Genomic DNA, 22,770 nt, shown 5'->3' on the forward strand with positions numbered 1-22,770 from the left:
TTGCTTTTTTCCCATCATCCAGAAACCTAAAAGTCAAATTCACTTTGTGTCAAATCTACTCAGGTCAGGTGCCTGAAAGTAACTACTGCTCCTGTCTTATTCAGATGAATTCTTATATTTGATCCAGAAAGATTATCATCTTTACACTGTTTTTGCATCTTGCCCTCATCCAAAAGAATATAAAGCACATCACTGATATAATATTCAATAAATGAAATGGCTTTCAAAACACGTAATTTGTGCTCTCTCTGTTAACTATTAAAACTGCAACAGCGGCAGGCACGTGACCCAGGCTGCACCAATCAGACGTGCTCCTGTGACACAGTGGAAGGGAGTCAAGTGAAGACTTGACCCTGCAGGAGCCGCCCAGAAACATCCATTTCAGAACCAACAGGAGCCAAGAGGGAGATGGAAAACTGCAAAACCCGCTTCCACTGTCTGGCCAAGCAGTTTCACCACCTGTACCAGGAGAAGCTGGAGGCTTTCCATGCACTGGTGTAGGGGGCTGCTGGCTGGACAGTTCCCCAAGACAGCCTGGCACCGCTGGGAACCTGACTGCGGACTCCATCTCCTCGGAAGATGGGAGAAGATGGAGTTGCCTGGGCACTTTATTTAAAAAAAAAATAAAATAAAAAAAAGCAACAGTTAAGATACTGGGTTGGGGCGGGGGAAGGTAGAGACTGGTGCTGTGGGCACCATTATGTAATCTGCTCATTACTGGCCAGTGAAGAAACATCATTACAGAAATTCTGTCCTTCCTCTACCTTATCCCAAGCTCAGCATTTTCCTCTTCCACATACTGTAGTTTCTAAAATCCACATTCGAAGGATGATCATTAATGTCTTTAGGAATGCAACTATCTACATACAGGGAACTATTTGAATTATAACTGTCTTTTTAAGTCTTACTTCAAGTGAGCTGACATCGCCATGAGATCTTCCTAAATCAATTTTCAAAGCACCATTTGGTATAGCAGGAAACTTGGTCTATATTTCAAATAAAAGAATGTAGATACAAAGAAGATAAGCACATGGGGCATATGGAAAATCAGCTGTGATTCTAGGGACTTTGTGGTGGAAACTGCTGGTTGTCTACCAAAATTTGTTCTCCCCTTTTTCCACAATAATCAAATTTTGGCAGGTATTTGTCTGCCTAGCTATGGACTTTTGCTGGGAGGCAGAGATATTGAATAATAACCTCCGAACTGAGAAGGAACTTTGAGACCAAAAAATGAAGCAGGCAACTCCATAAAGTGCAATTATAAAATTTATTGTTGGTAACTTACATACGGTCAGGATCGGGCGGATGATGACCCAGAGGCATTCGCAGCTGCAGCGCACATCACCGAAAGGGGTACAGGGGAATTTAAAGCGGCCAAAGCTAAAAATAGAATCCGATCACTAGGGAGAAGCACATCTGCACCACCAGGAACAGGAGTTTCCCCTACATTTCCATGGCCATTAACCATCTGCGTCAGCAAAAGGCATTCTTTTAGTTTTCATATCAGATGAAGGCAAGAGTAAATGTTGGCTTCCCTGGTGGCGCAGTGGTTGAGAATCTGCCTGTCAATGCAGGGGACACGGGTTCGAGCCCTGGTCTGGGAAGATCCCACATGCTGCGGAACGACTGGGCCCGTGAGCCACAATTACTGAACCTGCGCGTCTGGAGCTTGTGCTCCACGACAAGAGAGGCCGCGATAATGAGAGGCCCGCGCACCGCGATGAAGAGTGGCCCCCACTTGCCGCAACTAGAGAAAGCCCTCGCACAGAAACGAAGACCCAACACAGCCATTAAATAAATAAATAAATAAATAAATAAATAGATTTTTAAAAAAAGAGAGAAAATGTTAATAGGGAACTTACCTGGCTTGGGTGCATTCCTTGTGAGTGGGCTAAAGCTCAGTCACACAGAAATGGGGGCGGGGTAGGACTGCAGGCCCAAGGTGGAGCTGACAAAATGGAGTCAGTATGGTTCACACAATTCTTTTTACCCTCCTTGCAATTAGATGTGACCTGTGGCTAACTTCTCTCCAGTAAAGGTGAGTAGAAATGATGATTGCTATATCTAGTGAAGAAACTTTAAAATACAGGCTGTGTCTCCTCCATGCTCTATGCTCACTCTTCTTGTTCACTGGGACCCTATGTTCATCATGGAAGTAATAAGAAGGCCCCAGATTGGGGGTTGGCAAATGGTCTCTGTCACAACGACTCACATCTGTCACTGTAGCACAAAAGCAGCCATAGACGATACGTATGGTGTGGCGGTGTTCTAGTAAAACTTGATTTACAGACACTGAAATTTTTAATTTTATAAAATGTTTATGTGCCATGAAATATTATTCTACTTTTGAGTTGTTTTCAACTATTTAAAATTTAAAGACTATTCTTAGCTCACAGGTTGTTATAAATAAGTGCTGAGCTGGATTTGGCCCAGAGGCCTTAGTTTGCCAACATCCAAGGGGATGTTGACCCTAAAGATGCAAGGAAACAGAAACTGAGTTTACAGTTACAGAAACTGTAAACTGTTACAGTTACAGTTTAGAAAATAAACTTATGGTTACCAGGGGTAAGGGGGGAGGGTAAATTGGAAGATTGGGATTGACATATACACACTACTATATATAAAATAGATAACAAATAGGACCTACTGTATAGCACAGGGAACTCTACTCAATACTCTGTAATGGCCTATATGGGAAAAGAATCTAAAAAAGAGTGGAGGACTTCCCTGGTGGCGCAGTGATAAAGAATGTGCCTGCCACCGCAGGTGACACGGGTTTGAGCCCTGGTCCAGGAAGATCCCACATGCCGCGGAGCAACTAAGCCCATGTGCCACAACTACAGAAGCCCGTGCCTAGAACCCGTGCTCTGCAACAAGAGAAGCCACTGCAATGAGAAGCACGTGCAACACAACGAAGAGTAGCCCCCACTCACCGCAACTAGAGAAAGCCCGCGCACGGCAAAAGAGACCCAAAGCAGCCAAAAATAAATAAATAAAATTTTAAAATAAAAAATAAAAAATAGTGGATATATGTATATGTATAACAGATTCACTTTGATGTACACCTGAAAGTAACACAGCTTTGTAAATCAACTATACCCCAATAAAATATTTTTAAAAAATAAAAATGAAAATAATTGGATAGCTAAAAAAGAAGGAAAGAAAGCAGAGAAGTGATGGCAAAGAAGAAGAGAAGCATGTGGTTGTGACTGGAGACAGGGAGCTTCCAAAAAAAAAGATGCAAGGAACTTGGATCCTTGAATGCCTGTTGAGCACATCCGCCAACCTGGATCACTCACCTTGGACTCTTCAGGAAAGAGAAAGTATCCTTCATTCTTTAAGCTACATTATAGTTAGGGCTCTCTTGCTACAGCAGACTAGCGTTTTACTTTAACTAATACATAGTCCATAACTCCTGACTCCTAGGCCTCTGTTCCATTCCAGAGTCCTCACCACCCTCCTTCTAAAAAGCCAAGGCAAGGACACTGGATCCCCACCTGCCTCCTCACTGACCTTTCCAAGACCTGAAGGAAAAGGTTCTGCCCAGAGCTCCCTTCACCTCTTTGTTTCGAAGACTGTAGATGAGAGGGTTGAGCATTGGAGTGACGATGGAGTAGAAGACAGAAACCACCTTGTTGAAGTTGATGGAAGGAGCCACTTTGGTCCGGACATACGTAAAGAAAAGAGTGCCATAGAAGAGGCTCACCACAGTCAGGTGGGCTGCACAGGTGGAGAAGGCCTTCCGGCGCTCGGCAGCCGAGCGGATACGCAGCAGCGTCCAGACAATGTTGCCATAGGACACAGCAATGACTGTGGAGGAGGTCAGGAGCACAGCCAGAGAGACCAGGAAGTCTGCGGTCTCCTTCAGGGTGACATCCGAGCAGGACAAGGCTAGCAGGGGTGAAGCATCACAGAAGAAGTGATCAATGACATTGGGGCCACAAAATGTCAGTCGGGACATGAGGTAGATGGGCAAAATGGGGGTGAGGAAGCCAACCAGCCAACAAGCAGCTGACAGACGGATGCAGCTGCCCCAGGACACCAAGGCCCCATACCGGAGAGGCATACAAATGGCCACGTAGCGGTCATACGCCATGGCGGCCAGTAGGAAACACTCCGTTGCTCCAAGGAAGGTAAAGATGAAGAGCTGGGACAGGCATCCAGCATAGGAGATATTCTTGCCCCCATCTCCCGCAATAAAACCAGCCAGCATCTTGGGCACTGTGACTGAAGTGTACCAGATTTCAAGGCAGGACAAGTGTGTCAGGAAGACATACATGGGTCTATGTAGCCGGTGGTCCAAACCCACCACCAGGATGATGGCCAAGTTCTCCACCAAGGTGAGCAGGTACATGGTGAGGAAGAGAGTAAAGAAGAGGAAGCGCGTTTCATGCACCTCGGCAAAGCCCACCATAACAAACTCTGTTATGTGGGTCCAGTTTTGGTCACGTCGCTGCATATGTGAGTAGTCTCAGCCTCATAGATAATGACAACTCAAGGAGAACCTATGAGATGCTGGACTGAAGTATCTTTCACTTCAGGAGAGGAAAATAAAGTCAAGACACTATCCTTAACTCTCAAAAAAATGTATAGTCCATGAGGGGCACAAGAAAACAGACAATTTCAGTACAAAATGAAAAGTGCTAGATAGAAATAAGACAGGATATTAATGGGAGGCAGTAGAGGGGAAACTCAACCAGTCTTGAGGAATCAGGGAAATCTTCCTGGGGAAAGAGCTGTCTAAATTGGAACCTGAAAAATAAGTATAAGTTAGTGACATGAAAGATAGAGAAATAGAGAGTACATAACAAGTATAAAATCTCAGACATCAGAGAGAACATCATGCATTTTGGAAACCTCAAGTACCATGAAGGTTAAGAGCTTGGCTTCCTGATCAAACATTCCTGGCTCCAAATACAAAAGAACCTAACAGAGTTGTTGTGAAAATTTAAATTAGATAATCCCTCTAAAGTATTTATCATGATTGGGTTAATAAATACTAGGGAATAATACCTTCCAAGTCCATTCATGTTGTGGCAAATGGCAAATTTTCATTCTTTTTTATGGCTGAGGAGTATGCCGTTGTGTGTGTGTGTGTGTGTGTACATCTTCCTTATCATTCACCTGTTGATGGACACTTAGGGTACTATGCTTAGTGAAATAAGTCAGACAGAGAAAGACAAATGCTGTATGATATCACTTATATGTGGAATCTAAAAATAAAACAAATGAATGAATATAACAAAACAGAAATAGACTCACTGATATAGAGATCAAACTAGTGGTTACCAATGAGGAGAGAGAAGTAGGGAGGGGCACATTAGGGGTAGGGGATTAAGAGGTATAAACTACTACATATAAAATAAATAAGTTACAAGGATATATTGTACAACACAGGGAATATGGTCAAGATTTTATAATAACTATAAATGAGTATAACCTTTATATTGTGAATCACTATGTTGTACACTCGAAACTTATATAATACTGTACATCAACTACACCTCAATAAAAATACATGCATGCATACATACATACTAGGGGACATTTTTAGATGTTGACTTCTCCTGGAATAGATCATAGAGGGGAAGTGACTTTTGTTGAGCTTGAGGAACAGTGTAGGCCAACATCATGAAGAGCTAGTAACCAAGTTAATGAAGGTCAAAGCTGAGTGTCAGCCTGAGGGCAACAGAGAGCCTTGAAGAGTACTCAGCAGGGGAGCAATGTTGAGAAGGGACAAGTACGCTGTGCTGAAGCAGGTCTGGAGAGGAGGGGACGAGAGGCAGGAAGGCCAGGTTGGGAGTACAGCATGAGGTGTTGATGGCTGTGGTCACGAGGCCTGGAGAGTGATAAAGAGAGCTGTCAAGAGGACTTCCCTGGTGGCGCAGTGGATAAGACTCTGCACTCCCAGTGCAGGGGGCCCAGGTTCGATCCCTGGTCAGGGAACTAAATCCCACATGCATGTTGCAACTAAGAGTTCACATGCCACAACTAAGGAGCCCACCTGCCACAACTAAGACCCAGTACAAATAAATAAATATTTTTTTTAAAAGAAAGAGTGATAGCTGTCAAGAGATAAATTCCACAGGACTGAGTTCTAATCCAAAAGCCAGTATCAACTTGAAATATGTGACCATGGGCGAAACACTAAATAATTCCATCTTGTAAAACAGATAATAAAAACGGGCTCCAAAAAGATGAACTCTTATCTAATTTTAAGAGTAAGTGAACACACCAATGTAAAGCAATTATAATCCAATAAAGGTGTTAAAAAAAAAAAAAGAGTAAGTGAGAGAATATAATGTCCCCATTACTGTGGTCATTTTTTAATTCTTTGACTCTCTTCCCATTAAAAAATGGGGCCAATGGCCACTCCCCTTGAATCTGAGCTTTGTGGCTGCTTGACGACAGAAGAAGACAGAAGTGGTGCTGTGCCAGTTTCCAGGCCTTAAGAAACTGATTCCTCTCCCTGCTTCTTGGAACCCAGCCACCATGGTATGAGGAAGCCCAAGCAGCCTGCAGAAAGGCCCAGGTGGAGAGGAATTAAGGTCCCTGGTCCTCCGCCCTGGCTGAGCTCCCACTGACTGCCAGCACCAACATGCCAGCCAGGTGAATGAGTCATTTGAGGAATCGACCCTCCAGCCCTGGTCAAGCTGACCCTGCTGACACCAGCCTTCCCTGCTGGGCCTTCCCCAAATTGCAGATTTGTGAACTCAATAACTGATTGCCATTTCTGTAAGCCACTAAGCTTTGGAGTGGTTTGTTAAACAGCAGTAGATAACTGAAACCATTACATACTTGTTCTGTAACCTTGGACAAATTATTCAATGTCTCTGACCCTTTGGAGGAAAACAAATCGTGTTTTGCCTATGGTCACCAATGCCTGCACTGGAATTTGAATCCAGGTTTGCCAAGGTCTAAAACCCTTGCTCTTTCCCCTAAAAATAAACAGGTTCCCTCGGGTGTCAACATTTCATGATTTGCTGGCAGTGAAAGCATGTAGAGATACAAAATCAGAAATAAACCAGGTCAGAGTCTTCAGATTCCTGCATGTATCTTCACCACACCTAAATCCAGGCTCCAACATCCCCATAGTGGGGGTGCACAAACACTGGTTTCCTGAACAAATAATTGCACTGCAGCCCCAGAGGCTTCATGCTTCTGTTGGCTCCAGGAAATTTCAGAGCACAGTTCCTGCACGTTTCTCCCCTTTGCAATTTGGCTTATCATGTAGCACCCTAGGAACAGTGCTCACCCTTTCCAGATACCCTTCCGCACTGCACACAGATGCTGTAGAAGCCTGCCTTCCAGGTTTCAGGGTAAAGTTTTCTGAAATGTTCATTCTTTTTCATAGTCATTAAAAGCACAAGATTTAGAGTCAGACAGATCTGAAATCAAGCCCTGGCTCTGCAATTCACTAGCTTGGTTGCCTCATCCGTGAATTGTTAGTATTATTGCTAAATCTTACCTGGCCTTCCAGCTGTGACTCAAGTTCGACAGTCTCATCTTCAGTAGGAAGACTTTCCCTTCCCTCATTCCTCCAAACTTGTATGCAGGTAGGACCAAAATATGCACAGGGCACCTGCTCTGTGGCAGGTGCCATAGCAGATGTGCCCAGAGGGGCCACCTGGTAGAGAGCAGGTGCCCCCAGCATCCACCACGGGACCTGGCACAGGTGTTACCTTATGATAATTTCAGTTCTCTGATCCATAACTTAGAGATAGGATGCCAGAACCTGAGGGGGTTTGTATCAAATCCAGATGTTACCTTGAAAGAACGGCTTTTATTACTCAACTGCTGGACGAGGGGTAAAGAAGTAGGATATTTTGAACACACACACACCGCAAAGACCCACCCCCCCCCCTCAGTGTGGAGCGCTGTTACGAGGCAGCCGGGCCAGGGGCTCATTTCCAGCCTCTTGCCTCCTGCCTGGGACGCATCTCACTTGTGGGCTGGGATTTTTAAGAAGCAGGTGAGCTTTCCCACTCTCTTCAGGCTCTCTCCCTCTCTAGTCACAGACTAAATTCAGAATACTTGGGGACTTCAGTGGACGGCAGAACCACACCATCAAAAGAGCCTAGATCCCTAAGGAAAACCCGTCATGCCTCCAAGATCAGGAGCCATCACACCTCTTCTGTCAAGAGCCAGATAGTAAATGGGAGAGATGGGATTCAAACCCCAGCGCATCTGACCTAGATGTCTGTGCTTCCCACACACACACACTGTGCCACCTGCCTCTGTTATTTCATGTCACCAAATGGCAAACCTGCAACCCTGGCTGCCAGCCCTGCCTGTGAGGTTCATTTCTCTGCAGCTCGGGGCCCCGCTGGAGAAGTTCCCCGGTGGGCTCCGGCGACCTGCAGGGGCACAGCGACACTCCCAGGCCTGTTAACCACATTGGCTTCCTCTCCGAGATTAAGAGAACATTATCAACCAAGTGTCAAGTAGGAAACAAACGGCCACGGTGGGGTTGTGGGGAGAGGATAGGGTCCTATGGGACAATCACTGAATGAGGAGGGGAAGCCACCCAGGAACCTGGCCTAGTTTAGTGTCCTCAAAAGATGGTGCTCGCTTGGCTAAGATTTTCCCTAACAAATGTGGAAAAACAGTTTGAGGTCCATGCAGGGAAATTAAAATTGGGTTCCTGCGGCTATTTGCTGGTGCAGCTATGTGATAAGCCTGGTGGGAGAGGCTAGATTTCTCCCTGTTTCAGTTCTCTCTACCCAGCCTCTGGAAGACTTGTCCCCAAAGGTGAAAGGCATTGGAAAATGAACATACTAAGACCCAGACAATGATTTCAGAAACCAACCACCAAACCAAGGTGAGCAGACAATGGTGGCTGGGGACCACAAGGCAGGCAGAAGGGGCTACAGGAGGTGTAGGAGCTGAAGCCCAGGATCCTGCTCTCTGGCTCCTCTCTGCTCTGGCTCCCTGCATCATGACAGCAATAGTTACCCCACTTTCAGGCACACAGACAGCCCCCCGAGTTCACAGCACCATCTCTAAAATCAGAGGAGCTGGGCTTAACCCTGGCTCTATCAGGTACTAGCTGTATTTTAGAAAAGGTTCTTCCTCTTGCTGAGCCTCATTTTTTTTCGTCTTCAAATGGAGGGCATAATATGTATATTTGCAGGGCTGCTCTAAAAATGGAAGGACGTAGCATTAAGTGAAAATTCGGGGCCTTCGCTCTTATTGTTCCCTCTGCCTTTCTGGGTGACTTCCTCCTGTACTTCCTTCAATTCTCCTTCACATAGAGACCCTTTCTGACCACCTCTCTGAAAATACAACTCCCGTCACTCTCTGACCCCCTTCTTGCCTTGATTTTTTGGTCACAGCTTCATTGTCATCTGTTTGACATTTATTTGTTTGTCCATAATATCATACACACACACACACACACACACACACACACACACACACACACACACACATAAGCTCCTTGAAGATAGTGCCTTTGTCTGTTCATCACTGTGTTGCCAGTGCCAAAAAGAGTCACTGGATGAAGTCTGCATGCAATGAATATGTTGATATAATAAAAATAGTTGGATATATGCTCTGAGCATTATGCTGACCCAGAATGCTATTTTTTTTCCACATCCAGTTATCCGTTTGAAGGAAATGGGAAGGAAAGGAAGGCCACCAATACCTACAGAAGAGCCGTCCAATTTGGATGTTGAAGTCCAAGCAACCCTCCTGCCAATCAGCTCCAAGACCGAAGGTGCCTGCAAGAATGATATGTGCCTGGAGCAGCCCACGCTCACTGGCCTCGGGTGAGAAACAAGTTGAATTGATTTTTGCATATAATTCTTTTTCTTAGCTACTGAATTTAATTTTAAATTTCCTGAAAAACTGTATTATATCAGCTCTTCTCAAACTCTGCTCCACCAAGCCCTAAGTTTCCCCAGTTGCCAGGTGGCTGCAGAGGGGGAGAGAGGCACCTAGCATGTGGGGCTCCCACAAACCCTGCTTCAACCACTAGGAAGTGGCAGAGTCCAGATGAGAATACAGCCCAGTCTGACCCCAGAGCCCACCATCTTTCCACCGTACCACCTCCCCGGGGGTTGGCTTTCCTAGAACTAAACCTGATCAATTAACTGAGAGCTTCTCTCATTATTCCAGCAGCTTCAATACTCAGTACCATGACCTGTTCCTCAAAGCCACTCATGGACGGTCTCTACATGAATGGAAAAATGGGAAGTGGAGGCATAGAAAAGAAATGGGAAGGGTCTCCAGTCATATGTGCAGCAGAGACCCCAGTCCCAAGGCAAGTCAGAGAGAGCCCACTATAGCAGAAAAGATCCGAGGTGGATCAAACTATCTATCTGAGCTCCTAATCTCTAAATAGGAATAATGCCTGCTCTTCCTGTCTCCCGGATATTATGTGAATCAGTGAATAGTAGATAGGCAGGCTCTGAAAACTTTAAAGGTACACTCCAGGAAGACCTTCTTATTATCTTGCTTCCGTTACTGATGGTCTAGTGATTACTGCAGAATTTCAATAAAGGGAAAGCCTAGGGGATGGCAATCTCAGGGGGGGCCAGGGGATGGCATTGAAGTGGCACTTGAATAACAAGAAAATTTATTTTGTTTATATTGTAGGTTTATTTTAAGTGTCTTGAGGGGGCAGACAGAGATGAAGGGGAACTAAAACCCCAAACGTCCCTTGACAGCCCTACTCTATGTGAGCTTAAGCAAATCAGTTGAACTCTGTGTGCCTCAGTTTCCTCACTTGAGAAATGGATTGATATTAAAAACCACAATGACTTGGTAAGAGAGTTTTTGAAAGAAAAAAAAATGAGATAACAAATTGGGAAAACTGAAGAAAGGATTGGGTTATACTGAAGTCAGCGCTCCTGACTCTAGATTTGGTATCTCTTTAGTTGATGATGCTTTTTCCATTCACCACCTTCTGCATGCTCTTAGGATATGTGCTTGTTAGTTTCCAGAGTTGGTATAAACCAGAAGCTAAATAACCCATAATCAGGTGCTCAGAAATCTCCAGAAGAGCCACTCACCTGTCCCTGCCACTTCTTTGCTTTTTCTCTGGGTAGAACACAAAGGTCCCAAGTGCTCAGAACCTTGGGACTGGTGGCAAATGCAGGCTATTGGATCTCATTGTGTAACAGGGACCCCAAATTCAAGGATCACAGCTTCCCTGAACAAAAGGCAGAGGGCAGAGATCCACCATCAGCTGAACTGGAAAGGGAAGAAACAGGGGTTGTCACTGGCCATAAAACGACTCATATCCCACGTAGGTACCTCTAACACCCTGGGGGTGACCCATGGGATCAGGGCTCCACAGAGGGTTGATGCACTCAGTCAACAAAGGAAAGAAGATAATAAATCATGCAAAACTCTGCCCCACAGGGTGTGCAAAAGCTACATGGGAATCCCAATTTGTAGACTAGCTGGACAAACACCGATGGAGGATGAGGGGCCAGCCAAGGAAGGTTCCATACCAGCTAGATTCTTTGTCAAAGTTTCTGGCTCTAACTACTCTGGAATAGGGTGAAATGAAAACTCAAGAGTTCTAGATTTACCAAGGCTGCAATGAGGTCTTCCTCTACTAGGGCGGGTCGGATATCCCCCACCCACCTACCTGCCCTTTATCCCCAGGTGGGGAAAAGCTACAATGATAACAATGGATATAACTGAGTAGCCCATTTGGTTCAGGCTATGTGCCATTCAGATGTGAAATACCCAACCTCAGTCCACAAAGAGTGAGACTTCCCTGGTGGTCCAGTGGTTAAGACTCCGTGCTCCCAACGCAGGCCTGGGTTCGATCCCTGGTCAGGGAATTAGATCCTGCATGCCACAGCTAAGACCCGGCACAGCCAAAAAAATAAATAAATATATTTTTTTAAAAATCTGCAAGGAGTTCAGAGTCTCGTAGAGGCTGTGGCTAAGGGTCACTTTTTTTTTTTAAATGCTGCCCTGTGCATTTTTTTTTAATATAAATTTATTTATTTATTTATCTACTTTTGGCTGTGTTGGGTCTTCGTTTCTGTGCAAGGGTTTTCTCTAGTTGCGGCAAGTGGGGGCCACTCTTCATCGCGGTGCGCGGGCCTCTCACTGTCGCGGCCTCTCTTGTTGCAGAACACAGGCTCCAGACACGCAGGCTCAGTAGTTGTGGCTCACGGGCTTAGTTGCTCCGTGGCATGTGGGATCCTCCCAGACCAGGGCTCGAACCCGTGTCCCCTGCATTGGCAGGCAGACTCCTAACCACTGCGCCACCAGGGAAGCCCTAAGGGTCACTTTTATCCTGAATGTAACTATGCTCATTTGCCTTCCTTCCAAAGAACTTCCTCCAAAAAAAAAAAAGAACTTCCTCCAGAGGATTTGATGATTATCTACGGCTGAGAAGTCTTTCTGCATAAAGGAAATATGACATCATTTCACTACAAAGCAAAAGGAACATCAGGGGTGGTGAGTATCCACTCTGTTGGATCATAGGAGGCAGCCGAACCAAAGTTAACAGGGCGCTGGAGATGACTATTTCTTTAACATACACGTGGGATCATTCCCCTTGATTTCACATGACTTAGGTCCAGCCTTAATGTTTCAGGTGCCAACTAAACAGCAAAGCTATCTTCCCAACTAATTAATAAAACTCCTTGATAACAGGGCCAAGTTCTATATTTTTACTAGATCTCACAAACCTAGCACAGTGTAGCTCAGTGTAAAATATCATAGACTTGGATTTGAATCCCACACAAGCCTCTAGATGGACGTGCTACATTGGGGAAGTCAATCTCTCTGAGCCAGTTTCCTCATCTCTAAAGTTAGGAAAATAATGCTACCTGACAGGGATGTGGTTAGAGATGAATGAGGCAATAAAGTAAAAGGGTCCACTTATCTAACAGTGGACATGAGATGGTTACACATAAAACTTTGGGCTGCCAAAGGGAGGATGTTTAACAGTATCATACCTGTATCTCTGCTCAATGGAAAAACCCCTTTTCAGCTCTGACCCAAGTTGACCCAATCTGACAGAGACTCCACGAGTACAAAGCAAAACATCCTCTTCTGCACTGACATACGAGGCTGACCAAAAGAAGTTAGGAAGACCACCATGCCAGCAGGCCGAGGGCATTCAGGAGGAAACAGCCTAGAGAACCAAGGAAACAGGCAAATGTCAAATTCTGCTCTCAAACCCAGGCCCCACCAGTTCCTGTCTTTCTCCTCCTCTCCTCTCACCTTTCAGAACACCTTATTTCACTTATGCCGGTAATACCCTGCCCTGACAATGTAAACCAACCCAGCCGTGCTGGTTTTCTTAAGTTCTATCACTCTATCTGTTGTCCCAGTTTTATACCACAAAAGTCCAAACTTGAGCAATTAAAGACAGCATTCTCCTCTGTGAGGGTAATAAAAGAGGCTTTGAATGATCATATTCCTTTTATTCTCCTCTTGCCTAAAGAATCAAATATCCCAGCTCAAAAACCAGGACACATAGAGGAGGATCAGCAAAACCAACTCTCTGACAAAGGAAGAGGAACACAGCCTAGAGTGAAAAGCTGAGGGCCTTCGCCATTCCTCTAAGAAGAAATTTGAAATCACTACTTGTAGTCATAATTTTTGTATATCATTATGATGAAGTATGTGGCATTGTATACAGTTCTTATTTCACAATAGAGACTCAGTCTTCTCAAAATCATGTTTTTCGTCTTTAACAACATCCAGAAGCAAAGTCTGGCCTGGTATTTTTCCAGGTATTCTTTTTAATGCATTTTTATCATGAAATAATTCAAATGTATTCACATGTACACACAAGAAGGAGCATAATACAATGATGACTTTATACCTGCTACCCAGCTTTATCAAATATTAACCTTTGGCAGTTGTTACAGACTGACTGTTTGTGTCTCTCCAAAATTCATGTTAAATCCTAATGCCCAATGTGATGGTACTAGAAGGTGGGACTTTGGGAGGTGATTTGGTCAGGAGGATGGAGCCCTAATGAATGGGATTAGTGCCCTTATAAAAGGGGCTCCAGAGAGCTCTCTTGGCCTCTTTCTGCCATTTGAGGATAAAACAAAAATTTGGCAGTCTGCAGCCTGTAAGATGTTCTTTACCAGAACCCAACTATGCTGTCTCCCTGATCTCAGACTTCCAACCTCCATAACTGTGAGAAATAAATTTCTGTTGTTTGTATGTCACCTAGTCAATGGTATTCTCTTATAGCAGCCTGAACTAAGACAGCAATGTTAAATTAAGATCTTTTTTTTGTAAAAATACAATTGATAGATGATAGATAGATAGATAGATAGATAGATAGATAGATGATAGATAGATAGATAGATAGATTTAAAAAGCAGATACAGGAACTTCCCTGGTGGTCCAGTGGTTAAGAATCCACCTGCCAATGCAGGGGACACAGGTTCGAGCCCTGGTCAGGGAAGACTCCACATGCCATGGAGTAGCTAAGCCCATGCGCCACAACTACTGAGCCTGTGCTCTAGAGCCCATGAGCCACAACTAGTGAGCCCACGTACCACAACTACTGAAGCCCACGCACCTAGAGCCCATGCTCCGCAACAAGAGAAGCCACTGCAATGAGAAGTCCGCGCACCACAACGAAGAGTAACCCCCACTCACCACAACTACAGAAAGCCCACGTGCAGCAACAAAGACACAATGCAGCCAAAATCAATCAATCAATCAATAAGAATCCACCTTTGAATGCAGGGGATGCGGGTTCAACCCCTGGTCGGGGAACTAATATCCCACATGCAGCAGGGCAACTAAGCCCACACGCCGCAACTACTGAGCCCTCACACCTCAACTAGAGAGCCTGTATGCCACAACTACAGAGCCCACATGCTCTGGACCCCGCAGGCCACAACTAGAGAGAAGCCCGTGTACCACAACGAAGAGCCTGCATGCCACAACTAAGACCTGATGCAGCCAAAAAATAAAATAAAATAAATAAATAAATAGAATGCAGATACAGTTGAGGCCCTCTGTTTATCCATTTTCAATCTCATCACTCTCACTCCCTCCTTAGAATTAACCAGTATCATAAATTCAGCATTATACTGCTCACGCATAATTTATACCATTTGTTATCCATAAACATTATATTATTTTGTTTTGCATTTCTTTAAAATATATATAGATGGTATCAAACTCCATAGATCACTTTGTAATTTGCTTTTTTCATAGAATGTGTTTTTTCATTTTTTATGTTATATTTACATCTCTAGTTTCATTCATCTTAATTTCTATATATATTCTGTTTTACTAAAAAAGCATAATTTACTCTTCATTCTCTTGCTGGTGGGCATTTTTTTCTGATTTTTTGCTCTTCCTAACGATAAACATTCTTGTGCACATCTTGTTGTGCACACCTTCAAAAGGCTGTCTGAGAGAGTGGTTCTCAAAGTGTGGTCCCACCACCAGCAGCAGCACCTGAGAACATGTTAGATGCAAATCCTCAGTCTCTTCCCCAGACACACCGGATTAGAAACTCTGGAAGTGGGGCCCAGTGATGGGTGCTTTAACAAGCCCACCAGGTGATTCTGAGACAAGCTGAAGTTTGAGAAGTGCTGCTCTAGGGTGTATACCTAAATGAGCACCTCCCACTTCACTGAATAATGCCAAATTGCTCTCTAAAGGGATTGCCCGAGCTCTATTCCCACCAGCAGTGTTTGAGACTTACTTAACAATATTTCCAATACAAAGCCAACACTGGGTGATACAGCCTCTTACAGTTTTGACCAACAGAGGATTAGACATCACATCAAATTCTTATTGACCACACGGATTTCCTCTCCTGTGCATTGCATTCCTTCATTTTTCTGTTGAGTAGTTTAATAATTTGTAGAAATTCTGTGTATTTTCTAAACATCCATAATTTGTTATATAGTATTTTCCCAGTGTTTTAACTTTGTGCAGCATCTTTAAGTTTTACGTAGTAAAATATACTTATTTCCCCTGTACAGTTTGTGCTATTGTACCTTGACTAAAATGTATTCTAAAAATGTCTAGGTTTTGCTTTCTACACTGAGATCTTTAACACAACTGGATTTAATCTTTGTCATGCTGCAAAGCAGAGATCTAATTTTTTTCTCATATTGATAACATGCTTCTTCATTAATTGATAATATCACTTCTGTCATATATCCAGAGGGATATTCAAAATATTTAACAACCTCGTGGGCGACAACCAAGCTTTTTTTCTTAATATTACTTATTTATATATCTTCCCTTTTTTTTCTGATGAGTCTTGCTAGTGATTTACCTATTACATTATATTCCTTTTTTCTTTTTTCAAAGAACAAGCTTTTGGTTTTGTGTCCTCTCTAATTTTCTATTTCATTAATTTCTTCTTTTGTATTTATTATTTCCCTTCTTCTACCTTCATAAGTTACTTCATTGCTCTTTTTATTTTTTGGTTGAATACAACACATTTATTTTCATTTTTATCGTTTATAATAAATGCAATTAAGCTACAGATTTCCCTCTAGACACCATTTTAGCTACATCAAACAATTTTTTTATTTTAGTAAATTATGATTGCTCAGCTATAAATACTTTTTTATTATGGCATTTATTTCATCTTTACTCAGAGTCGCATTCTTAAGTTTTCCAATAAGTGGAAAAAAAGAAAGTAGGGGTGTGTTAAACTACTTTTTATCATTCAAATTATTTCTAATTTAATTATGTGATAAGATATTGTGGTCATTATGATATCAATTATTTAAAAGTTATTGAGATTTCCTTTTTGGCCTCATGGTCAAATTTTACAAAGATTCTATCTGTACTTGAAAAAAATACATGTGCACCTGTTGTGTGCAAAGTTTTTAGATACATATGCATACATTTTAGATCACACTTGCTAATTTTGTTATTCAAAGCTGCTATATCATTTCTAATCTTTGTCTGCTTGCTTTATGAGTTGTGTCAATCCCCTACTGTTGTTTTCTGATTTTCTCCTTAGAATTTTTCAATGTTTGCTTTATTTATTTTGTTACATTATATGAAATTTTATTAGGGATATAAAAGTTCATAATTGTTTTATCTTCCTAGTGTGTGGTTACATTTATTATTTTGTGGTTTCTCTCTTTATCCCTATGAAAGTTTTTTGCCTTTAGATCTATTTTGTCTTACGTTAATTTTGCTACACTAACTTGTTTGTTAGTATTTGTGTTACACATCTTTTTCCACTTTTTTATTTGCAGCCTGTGTGTGTGTGTGTGTGTGTGTGTGTGTGTATCACTCTGTCTCTTGTAGGAAACATAGAGTTGCATTTTGTTTTTATCTATTTGCTTCTGTCTTTTAATAGATGAATTTAACCCATTTCCATTTTTTGTAATTTAGTAGTTTAGACAACTATATTATCTTATTTTGTGTTTTCTATTACCATTCTTTGCTTCTTTTTCTTCTTTCCTACCTTCTTTTGTTTGATAATGTTTATTCTCTTCTGATTTGGAAGATATCAATATGTCTTATTTTAATGACTACTCTGAATTTTGTAACCTGCATTCTTAACTATAAATGTTCTGATAAAGTCTACAATTATTTCATTCCTCCCAACTTCAATAAATCCTTAATGTACTTTAAGTATCTCCTTCTTTGACTATCTCCCTCACCTTGTTATTACTGTTTTATGAAACAAAAAAATAATCTTAGACTCTAATCATTAATTAAAATTTTCAACACATTTCATCAATCTCTGTGCTCTCTAGAACAACTTATTTGATTTAGGGGTGGGTGGGAAGAAGAACTATTTAGAGGATACTAGCTTCTTGCAATCCACATTTTCCTTCTGTTCCCACTTTTCTATTTCTGAAGCAAAGTTTAATAGTCTTTTAGTAAGGATCTGTGTGTAGTAATGTATTTAGTATTTGTATGTCTAAAAATGTTTTTTTTAACCCTCCTTCTTGAATAAAATTTAGCTGATTGTAAAATTCTTGATTGACAGTTTTTTCCTTTGCACTTTAAAGTTATTATTCCATTATCTTCCAACATCTATTATTAATGATAAGAAGTTTGCTGTCAGTCTGTCTTTCCTCTCTCTATATAAAACCCTTCTTGATGTTTTTATCTCTCTGCTCTCTGTATTGCATTCTGAGCAGGTTCCTATATTCTATCTTCCAATTCTCTAATTCTTTCTTTTCCTCTATCTGGTGCAGAGTGCATCTCATTCATTACATTTTTTAAATTTGCTTTTAAATAAGTAATACATTTATATGGTTCAAAACCAAAGGTTACACAAGGGTAAACAATGAGAAGTTACCCTCCTACTTCTTCCTCCTTCCCACCACTCAGTTCCTCTTCTTGGAAGCAACCAATGTTTTCCATTACTTTTATTGTTTCTAATATACTCTATTCATATATGTGGAAATGCACACACACACATGCACACACGGAGGGAGAGTCATTTTTCTCTCTTTTATACACACATATTGGCATATTATGCATCCTTTTCTCTATTTTGCCTTCGTTCACTTGAGACAATATTGTGAGGATTGTTTCATATCAGTACATAATGAGTTTCATTACCTACTAAAGGGCTTCATAGTGTTTCATTTTATGGATGAACATGATTAATTCACAAGCCCCCTGTAAAGGTTGTTTCCACTCTTTTGCTATTAAAATAATTCTGTAAAATCAACACGTTGTACACCTTAAACAATGTTACACATCAACTAAATCTCAACAAAGCTGGAATAAATAAATACTTACTTAATTAATTAATTATTAAATTTATTTAAATTGTTTATTTATTAATTAATTGTTTATTTATTATATTATTTGTGTACATCATTTTGAACATGTGAGGTTTTATCCTTAGGCTATACGTCCACAGGTAAAATGATTGCTTCTAGATATGTGCATTTATAATTCTGTGCATTTGAATTAAATTTTTAGGGAATGTTTTATTTTTATTTCATTAAAGTTTGAATAGATAACACATGTACATAATACAAAATTCAAAAAGAACAAAATAGTAAATACCAGGTTATTATACATCCTTCTACAGTCATTGCATGCATGTGTAGGCATATATGTATGTATAGGAAGATTTCTCTTATTCAGGCCAATTAATATTGTCTTCTGCATTGAAGTCCATGGAGATCAGAAGGCTCTTGCCATACTGTTGATCAAAAGACACACTAGACTTTAGTGTAATCATTCCTATTAGGGCATACTTCTTTTTTGTCTTATCATTCAGTCTCAGCCATATAGACTCATCATTGTGGATATTATCAGTAAAAGTGAAGGTTCCTTTGGCTTTGAGATAGGCATTGTGCTTGGTCACAAATTTTCAGGCCAGCTCCAATCCAGTCTGCTTTTCTCACTGTGCCTGGTACCTAGTAATCTCTCTCAGATCTACCCTTGGGTTCCCCATCACTATGACTTTAAGAGTTGCCTTCACTTCTCCTCTCGGTTGGTTTCCCGTGTCTCATTTAGTTCCCTTTCTTGGTTTACCCCCTTCATTTTGTGAAGCATGTCCTTCCATAGCTTTCTAAAAAAATGATACACTAAGTGTCCATCGACAGATGAATGGATAAAGAAGATGTGGCACATATATACAATGGAATATTACTCAGCCATAAAAAGAAATGAAATTGAGTTATTTGTAGTGAGGTGGATGGACCTAGAGTCTGTCATACAGAGTGAAGTAAGTCAGAAAGAGAAAAACAAATACCGTATGTTGACATATATATATGGAATCTAAAAAAAAAAAAAAAAAAAAATGGTCACGAAGAACCTAGGGGCACGACAGGAATAAAGACGCAGACCTACTAGAGAATGGACTTGAGGACACGGGGAGGTGGAAGGGTAAGCTGGGACAAAGTGAGAGAGTGGTAGTGTATATATGGACATATATACACTACCAAATGTAAAATAGATAGCTAGTGGGAAGCAGTCGCATAGCACAGGGAGATCAGCTCGGTACTTTGTGACCAGCTAGAAGGGTGGGATAGGGAGGGTGGGATAGGGAGGGTGGGAGGGAGGGAGATGCAAGAGGGAAGAGATATGGGGATATATGTATATGTATAACTGATTCACTTTGCTATAAAGCAGAAACTAACACACCATTGTAAAGCAATTATACTCCAATAAAAATGTTTTATAAATAAATAAATAAATAAAAATTTTAAATGGTACATGAAAGTATATTTTTTGATATTTGGGGTGTCTTTGCTTTTTTGAGTTTCTGAAAACCCATGATATGCCATTCTACTGGGCATTTGGTGAGCCCTTTCAATATCCAAATTCATGTCCTTTAATCTGGGAAATTTTCCTGAATTATTTTATTCATTTTTCCCCATCCATTTCTTTTGTTCTCTTCCTCTAGAACTAATATCATTCATACATTAAATTTCCTGGTCCTGTCCTTCAATTTTTATCTTTTCTCTCTTATTTTCCTCTCCATGTATTTTTGTTCTAATTTCTAGGCAATTCTTTAATTTATCTTCCAGCACTTTCATTGAGTGTTTTTCATTTCTGCCATCATGTTTCTAATTTCCAAACATTCTTTAAAATTTTTTTCTGAATTTTTTACACATTCTGTTTCATAAATACAATATCTTTTTCTCTCTCTAGCAATATTAATTTTGCATTTTTTTGTTTGTTTGCTTCCCCATTCCTCTACATAGTCTGCACTTCCTCCAAGTTGCTTTTTTCTGTCTGTTCATTGTGTTTTCTATGTTCCATGTTAGAGGCTTCCCTCAAGTTTCAAGTAATCTTAGATTATATCCTCAGGATTAAGAGTAAACAAGATTAAAAAACAGTTTGGAAGTTCTGAGCAGATGAGTATGACTTAGGAGCTTTTCTCTACGGCAGCAGTTCCCAACCTTTTTGGCACCAGGAACCAGTTTCATGGAAGATAATTTGTCCATGGACGGGGGTGGGGGGATGGTTCAGGCGGTAACGTGAGCGATGGGGAGTGATGGGCAGTGGCAGATGAAGCTTCTCTTGCTCACCCGCCGCTCACCTCCTGCTGTGTGGCCCGGTTCCTAACAGGCCTCAGGACTGCTACCGGTCTGTGGCCCAGGAGTTGGGGACCCCTGCTCTATGGTGATCTGAGTAAGCCACTTCTTGGGGGAACACCCCCACCCCATGTCTATGTCTTTAGGACTTTCCTCTTAGACTGATTCTATTCCTCATAGAAGAATATTCCAAACTCCTTCCAGAGGGTCCAGTTCTGGCCATCAGCATTTTGAGAACCAAGAAGAAAGGGCCTGGTAGTCTCAGCATTCCATAGTCTTTACCTATATGGTCACTTAATACCCCTGCTTTCAGTATGGTAGCCCCACTCTCAACAGAGCCTGGTATACATGGACACACAGGCTCTGTTTCATCATTTCACAGTATTCTTTGGATGAGAGAGGTGCAGTTGTCTAGCACTGTGGGTGGGAGAGAAGATCGAGGTATAATTGATTCTCAAACAACTTTCACTCAGTCCTTTTGGTTTAGCCTCTACTTTTGGTCAGGCCCAGAGGTTTCTGGAATTGCTAGTTCTTGAGACTTAGAGGGTTCTCAGGACGAATTGGGGGTTTTGTCAGCTTTCTGAGACCATAATGACTTACAGGTCTGGCTGGCTTACTAACCAGTTACCACTAATTCATCTCCTCTCCAGATTCCAAAATACTTTTGCCATTGTCTCTTCACCTATTCTCCCCATTCCTGTTGGTTTGTTTCTTTTTTCTTTCTTTAATCGCTTTACTGTAATTTTAGTGTGCTTTAGAAAGGTAGTGAAATTAGATATATATAACCAAACAGCCATCATAACTCAAAGCCCCACATGACTATTTTTTTATGTTCAAATATTCTAACTGGTTCTTTTTTATATCTCCCCATTCTTTTTTTCAGCCTATTTTTTTATTATTTTAATGGAAGTTTTTATTTCATTTATTTCTTGAAATAATCAATATATTTACTTTAAAGCCTTGTCTGATCATTCTGTAAAATCAATTTCATCAGAAGTGAGCCCATGTTCTGACTGTCGGTTTGTTGGCTACTTTTCTTAGTATTCGCTTTTATTCATCAATTTTTTTTTATTTGGTTTATAGTCTCATTTGGAATATGAGGTGGTATGTTTGTTTCAATTCTCTCTCGCATGCTCTCTCTTGCTCTCTCTCACTGTCTCTTTCTCTCCCTCTCTCTCTTCTCTTCTGCTTTACCTGAATATTCAATTGTCCTGTTTAGCAGCTTTGGGGTCTTCAATCCAAATCTAGTACGGACAGTTAGAAGGGACTGTCCCGCAGAGCCACTGGGCTGCGGCTGATCCAGGCTAGGTCAGGGGGAAGCTTGATTCAGCTCTTGGTCACAAGGCTATGTCTCATCCTTCTCCTCTTCCAGCCTGGAGCTGGAAATGAGCCACTGCTCCTTCAGCATTTGGCTGCAGGTTTATTTCTAGCTTCCTCCCATGAGGGTGGAGGATGAGAAATGAATGCCACCCTAGCCCTGGGCGTTAGTCAGTGAGCCTGCCTCTGCTTCCCCATCTCACAGGGAATGCTCTTGACTCATTTACCACCCCTAACTGCCTCTGCATTCAACACCCGCAAGTCCACCCACCCCTTCAGTCTTGATCACAGTTTGTGCTTCTGTGACAGCTTGGATCTTCAAAAATGCTTGTCTGATATTTAAGGTCTGACTATGCCTTTTTCAGTTTTCTTTTTTTGTTTGTTTGTTTTATCCAGCACTTGCTATGTTTGTGGAGCAGAGGGGATTCTTAAAGCCTGAACTCCATCTTGATCTAGCTGTCAGTAGATATTCTTAAAGTTAGATATTTGGGGCTTCCCTGGTGGCGCA

General features: G+C 41.7%; 1 protein-coding gene across 1 annotated transcript; it reads right to left on the reverse strand.

The window, feature by feature from the left end:
* Positions 1–1,253: 1,253 nt before the first annotated feature.
* OR6Q1 (olfactory receptor family 6 subfamily Q member 1) lies at positions 1,254–11,910 on the reverse strand. Its single transcript, XM_082341247.1, has one exon. The coding sequence runs from the start codon at positions 4,457–4,459 to the stop codon at positions 3,506–3,508; it is 954 nt and encodes a 317-aa protein (XP_082197373.1). The 5' UTR covers positions 4,460–11,910; the 3' UTR covers positions 1,254–3,505.
* Between the last annotated feature and the right edge of the window lie 10,860 nt (positions 11,911–22,770).

The sequence above is a fragment of the Balaenoptera borealis genome, assembly GCF_965194805.1.
Source record: "Balaenoptera borealis genome assembly, chromosome: 11".
NCBI classification, from domain to species: domain Eukaryota; kingdom Metazoa; phylum Chordata; class Mammalia; order Artiodactyla; family Balaenopteridae; genus Balaenoptera; species Balaenoptera borealis.